General features: G+C 38.2%; 1 protein-coding gene across 1 annotated transcript in view; it reads left to right on the top strand.

Moving 5' to 3' along the window:
• Positions 1-565: 565 nt before the first annotated feature.
• Positions 566-7,072, top strand: part of rbm19 (RNA binding motif protein 19) — a 15,669-nt gene continuing 9,162 nt past the window's right edge. Inside the window, exons 1-3 of the mRNA XM_079251106.1 lie at positions 566-678; positions 755-937; positions 1,029-1,142. Of these exons, the coding sequence (XP_079107232.1) occupies positions 643-678; positions 755-937; positions 1,029-1,142 (333 nt within the window). The 5' untranslated portion in view covers positions 566-642. The remainder of the gene's footprint in view (positions 679-754; positions 938-1,028; positions 1,143-7,072) is intronic.

The following is a 7,072-nucleotide window of genomic DNA, read 5'->3' on the forward strand; positions in this document are numbered from 1 at the left end:
TTGTTTTTCGTCTCCATAGTGTTTGTCTATCAGGTTTCTTATTTTAGTTTTCTTTGGAACAGTCAGCTTTCTATCAACAGTCTCCATCGTGACAATGAAGTCCTCATCTTCAAAAGTAGTGACTGGTAATCCTGTGCACCCTATCCATTCAGCTATTACTTTCGCAATGTTCACTTGTTCTTTAGAGTCTATTTTATACTTAGAAATACTTTGAAACACAGCTGAAATATTCTGTTGGGTAGCTGTGGCTTTCTTTGCAACCAGTGCCCCACTGTCGTCACCATAGACTGTACGACCACAGACTCTCTCTCTCTCTCTCTCTCTCTCTCTATATATATATATATATATATAGAGAGAGAGAGAGAGAGAGAGAGAGAGAGAGAGAGAGAGAGAGAGAGTCTGTTGTCGTCACACGAAGCCTTCAGAAACTGTTGGAAAAATAACGATTATAGAAGTTTATAGTTTTACGTTGTAAAACCAAGGGGTGGCAGTAAAGCATTTTCAAAAGACGTCGCCTGCGGAAAATCCACAACGAAGAATACGAATCTACGCCCACAAAACATGGCGGGGATGATTTGACCACGCTTGTTTGTTGATATATGAAAACAAGTTATATACCCTGAATTTACAACCACAGCAACTATGTCAAGACTCATTGTGAAAAACCTTCCTAATGGGGTAAGTAAAAATCACGTAAGCTAACAATAACTGTAGCTTAAGTTCCGCTGGAAATGAAAATGTATGTTGTGTTCAGCTGAAGGAGGAGAGATTCAGGTCCATGTTCGCTGCCTTTGGATCTGTGACTGACTGCTCCCTGAAGTTCACCAAAGACGGCAGGTTTCGCAAGTTCGGTTTTGTTGGGTTTAAATCCGAGGAAGATGCCAGCAGAGCGCTGAAACATTTCGACAAGACTTTCGTGGATACATCCAGAGTGACGGTACGATTTCCTCAATTAGCGACACCGCCAGAGTCTGCACATTGGTTTTATTTTTAATGCACGCAAACTCATAGTGTTCGTTTACCCTTAGGTGGAAATGTGTAAAGCATTTGGAGACCCCACTAAAGGGAAAGCTTGGAGCAAACACACTCAGAGCTCAGGACAGGACAAAGCCTCTGCTGCAGCTGCCAACAACAGCAAAAAGGTGCGTTAACAAGGTGTAAACATAACGACTATCATCATGAAAATAGACCATATAGAATCATATGCATTAGAATACATATCTATCTATCTATCTATCTATCTATCATTCTCACTACATATCATATATATATATATATATATATAAAATCAGTGGCGAACCATAGCTGGGCCTTTATCTCAGCCATCAGCGCAAAAAAAAAAACAAACAAAAAAAACCCACTGATAAATTTAACAGCAACAAGACACCTACTTAACATCACTACCAGAAAACTGTATATCTTTTAGGTTATATAAATCAAATAAACGCGCTCTCCAAATCTGTAATGAGGTCACCCAGAAAAACTTATGTGAGAATATTATTGCCCAGTGACGCTGACGCTGCTGACACCAACATTCATCCCCATGGACAGCGCTAATAAACCATGGCACGTAGTTTCACTAAATACACATGTAACAACAGATTAAAGCCTTAATTTACATTTATAAGTTCCAAAACACCTCCCAAATTTCCTACCTTTTCCACATTAAGGGACAAACAGGGGTCGGAGGGGAGCTTTAGAAAAAAAATCAAAAGGATCGGCCTTGAAAGGATCGGCTTGTACATTTAACAAGAGGCAGTTTGCGCTGGACGTTTTACAAACTCTGTAATGAAGACAACCCAAAAGTTCTCGTTTGCCATAATATTAATCACATGTAAATCATAGCTGGTATATAACACAGACCTACCTTACTAGATGAAAACAAAATCCATCCGCCGGTCTTTCTTTGTGAAGTGAGCGATGGCTGCATCATGCAGTCTGTCCTTTGACTTGAGTTCCATAAGAAGTCCTTTCTCTATGGACATCAGCCCCAAAGCACCGAGGCAATGCTGCCCAGTACTGTTTCTGGCGTGCGTCTTGATGCGCTTCAGGGCCGAGAAAGAGCGCTCAACAGAGGGGGTGGAAACAGGGATAATCAGGACCAGGCAGGTAAGGTGATAAAGCTGCTGCATGCTCTCTGTTAGATCTTTCTGTGTCAAAAAAGTGGGGCAGGTCTGATGGGCTCCTTCCCTCAAAGTTTGCCATGTTATACATGACTGTCAACTCCGTCTTGAGCTTAGGTAGGTCAAAATTCAGCCCGTACTTTTCAGCAAGGCTTTGAAACTCTGAGTTGGGGAAGTTTTCTCTGTATTCTCCAAACTTCTTTGGGTCCAGAAGAGCAATGAACATCAGTTTTTCATGATCCTTGAGCCTGTTTTTCAGCTGTGTGACAATGTTGTCGAAGATGTCTCGGTGAAGCTTCTGGTACGCTGCGCTCACACCTCCAACTCTCCATGACCTGTGTGCGCTGGGGGCCCCGACTTCACGCACAGTGTCCTCATAGATGGAGTCAAACTTGGCCTTTTCCCTCTCAGTGGTGCTCCTAAAGTCCTCAATGCTGGAGAAACAGAACTGCATGTCATACTGCTTATTCTGCAAGATCCCAAAGAGCACTTCAGAGTAGGCAAACACAGAGTTAAATATAAAAAAGAGGAAGCAAAACTCAAAGCTAGTCAGCAGTGCCACGTGTCCATCAGCGCTGTGTACAGCATCATCATCAAAGTCATTGTGATTGTCAACAATGAATTCAAAGAGCTCTAAAAGTTCCTCTCTCCGCTCATACACAGTGCAAACTAAATGTGATGTGAAGTTCCACCTTGTTGGAGTTACTCTAGGCAATCTCCGCTGGAATATTTCATCTAGGCGTTTTGTGCGTTTGGTGGATTTTGTGAAAAAGGCTGCTAGGCCACATAGGTACAAGAAAAAATTTTTGCACTCTTTAATTTTTGGCAGCATGTTGAGACATGACAAGATTATTAGTAGTGTAAGATTATTAGTAGTCTAATGCAACACATAAGACATCGGAGCAGTATTACTCACGTCAGTGATTTCATCTACCAAAATGGAAACAAAAGGTGTTTTTTTCACCTCCTGCCTCATAGTTTCAGTCATTACATCTACCACTGACTGAATCAGGTCGTTCTGGATTTTGCTTGAGGTGCCCATGAAAACAGGCTGAATCTAGATGAGAGCGCAAAGGGCTGTCATACTCTGCCAAAAAATCCATAAACTCCTAGCAGTTCCCCTTGTTTTCAGAATCCTTACTCTCATCATGTCCTTGAAATGCCAGCTCTTGCTTTCCAAGAAATATGACTATATTGATGAGACGTTTAAGGATCGCTCTGTTTTGTCGAACCTTGTTGTTGTGGGCTGTGGTAAGATTCCGGCGCTGCTCATCCGGCTGCAGGTCAACCCTTGTGTCCCCAAAGGTTTTCAAAGTGATCGTGGCTTGTAGATAAGATAAGTTAAGGCAGATTGCTGCCCTCCCTGAGCCGGGTTCTGCCGGAGGTTTTTCTTCCTGTTTGAAGGGGAGTTTTTTCCTTCCCACTGTCGCCTCGTGCATGCTCAGGATGGGGGATTGGATGAAAGTCATGACTCGATGCAGTCAGTTGGTTTCTATTATCGGACATGTATGAATTGGCTTGAAATGATGTGCATGTTGATTCGTGTATGTAAAGTGCCCTGTGACAACATTGTTGTGAAGTGGCGCTAGACAAATAAAGTTGAATTCAACTGAATATGCTGCAGAATCCTGATGTCAGTGGGCTGACTTATGTCTCTTTTCCATTAGTATCAGCTTGTCTCAACTTAACTCGCCTCAACTCGTCTCAGCTTGATCCTGTTTATTTTCCATTACAATTTAGTACCGGCTCTAAAATGGGCGGGGTTTGTGTGAAATCACTGTGTCATCAGTATTGTGCGCAACAAAAGAAAAAAGTCGACGCAACAAACACAAGATGGAGAACCTAGAGGCAATATATCTGCTACTTGGTCTTTGGCTAGTTTTCAGCAACAAAATAAAAAAAAAAAAGCTAGTGTTGGCTTGCTGACATTGATGGTCACACAAAATGCAGAAAAGTAAGAAGTCATCATCCATCAGTAACTAGCTGTTATTATTGTTATTATTACTTCAATTTATGTATTATCTCCTCTACACCAAATAATAACTAATGTAAACAATGGAAATCCACTTACCATCCACCAATACACTCTCCAACACGGTAGTGGCCGAATCAACACCAATTGTCTTCCCATTGCTTGCCGGTCGCTGACTATAAATGGCATCCATTTGTTGGAACCATTTCCAGTCTCGTCTGTTTGAACCACTCCGACCATTGTGGTCCTTGACCTGATAGTCAATTTTGAACTTTTTCAGCTTTTCTCGACACTGCTGGAAACTCCTTTGGTACCCGTGTGTAGCCTTGAATCAGAAAGCTCTTGATAGATTTTTTTTCCTTTTGTGTCGCTCCATCTAGTTCCCTCTGTATCCTTTCCTCTGCAACCAATATATATATATATATATATATATATATATATATATATATATATATATATATATATATATATATATATATACACACATATATATATATACACACATATATATATATACACACATATATATATATATATATATATATATACATACACACATATATATATATATACATACACACACATATATATATATATATATATATATACACATATATATATATATATGTACACACACACACATACACTATTCACAAAAAGTTAGGGATATTCAGCTTTTGGGTGAAATTTCACAACAAGCCTAAAATGCATTCAAACCTGTACAGGTGAACTTAATGTGATCTTCTCTAAGCTTTTAAATGCACATGTCCAACTGTTAAATGCTTCAATAAATTTTGCACAAGTTGCTGTTCTCTAACAAGGAGCTTAACGGCAAAAATCACGGCAGGTGTGTGATCCTTGAATTTGACCAATAAATGTCCTGTTTCAATTAGAGCTGGTGTTTAAACAGTTGTCCTCATCATGCTGTTCACATTTTGACATCATGAGACCAAGACGACACCTAACAATGGAACAACAGTCCCTTGCCATTGCGATGCTTCAAACAGGACGTTCTCAGACAGAAGTGGCCACTGAGCTTGGAGTGTCACAGAGTGTCATCAGCAGGTTGCAACAGAGATATGGAGAGACTGGAAGAGTCACAGAAAGGCCTAGAAGTGGACGTCCTTTGGCCACATCCCGTGCTGATGACCGCTACATTGTGAACACTGCCCTGAGAAACCGGATGATGAATGCCACTCAACTCCAGGCACGTTTAAGAGAGGTCAGAGGCACCCAAGTGTCACGTCAGACCATTCGAAACCGTTTCCATCAGCGTGGTCTGCGTGCTAGACGACCTGCACGGGTACCTGACCACACCACCAGGCACAGGCATCATCGTCTTGCATGGGCCAGGGAGCATTTACGCTGGACGAGGAACCAGTGGGCCTCAGTGCTGTTCTCTGATGAAAGTCGATTCACACTGAGCAGAAATGATGGCCGGCAACGATGTTGGAGACGTCAGGGAGAGCACTATGCATCAGCCACTGTTGTCACCAGGCGAGCTTTTGGTGGTGGCGGTGTTACAGTGTGGGCAGGGGTGTCCACTTGGTACAGAACTGCCCTACACTTTGTGAATGGTACAGTGACAAGCCAATACTACCTGAATAACATCATTAATCCAGTGATTGTGCCCCTACATGAACAGCACAGGCCTAATTTCATCTTCATGGACGACAATGCTCCTGCTCATCGAGGCCGCATCATCAGGGAACGGCTGTTGGGAGACTGGTGTACCTCAAATGGAATGGCCTGCACTCTCTCCAGACTTGAATCCCATTGAAAACATGTGGGATCAGCTGAGCCGTTGTGTAGAGGCTCGAAACCCTGCACCCCAGAACCTCAATGACCTGAGGGCTGCCCTTCAAGAAGAGTGGGATGCCATGCCTCAGCAGGCAATAAGTTGCCTTGTGAACAGCATGAGACGTCGTTGTCAAGCTGTAATTGATGCTCAAGGGCACATGACGAGATATTGAGACGTTAAAATTTTTTGTTGTGGTGTAACTACCATTGTTGTTACCTTTTGTGTTGAATTAATTTTTTGAGATGAGGAAATCAGTAGTGCATCCTTCTACTTAAATGTCTTACTTTTATGATATTCTATCACTGTAGCATGAACATAAATTTCACCTGAAAGCCAAATATCACTAACTTTTTGTGAGTAGTGTGTGTATATATATATATATATATATATATATATATATATATATATATGCACATATATATATATATATATATATATATATATATATATATATATATATATATATATATATATATATGCACATATGTGTATATATATATATATATATATATATATATATATATATATATATATATATATATATATATGCATGCACATATGTGTGTGTATATATATATATATATATATATATATATATATATATATATATATATATATATATATGCACATATGTGTGTATATATATATATATATATATATATATATATATATATATATATATATATGCACATATGTGTGTATATATATATATATATATATATATATATATATATGCACATATGTGTGTATATATATATATATATATATATATATATATATATATATGTGTGTATATATATATATATATGTATATGTGTGTATATATATATATATATGTATATGTATGTATATGTATATATATATATATATGTATATGTATGTATATGTATATATATATATATATATATATATATATATATATATGTATGTATATGTATATATATATATATATATATATATATATGTATATGTATGTATATGTATATATATATATATATATATATATATATATGTATATGTATGTATATGTATATATATATATATATATATGTATATGTATATATATGTATATGTATATATATGTATATGTATATATATGTATATGTATATACATATACATATATGTATATGTATATATATGTATATGTATATATATGTATATGTATATATATGTAT

The sequence above is a fragment of the Telmatherina bonti genome (genome assembly GCF_933228915.1).
Source record: "Telmatherina bonti genome assembly, chromosome: 13".
Lineage (NCBI taxonomy): Eukaryota > Metazoa > Chordata > Actinopteri > Atheriniformes > Telmatherinidae > Telmatherina > Telmatherina bonti.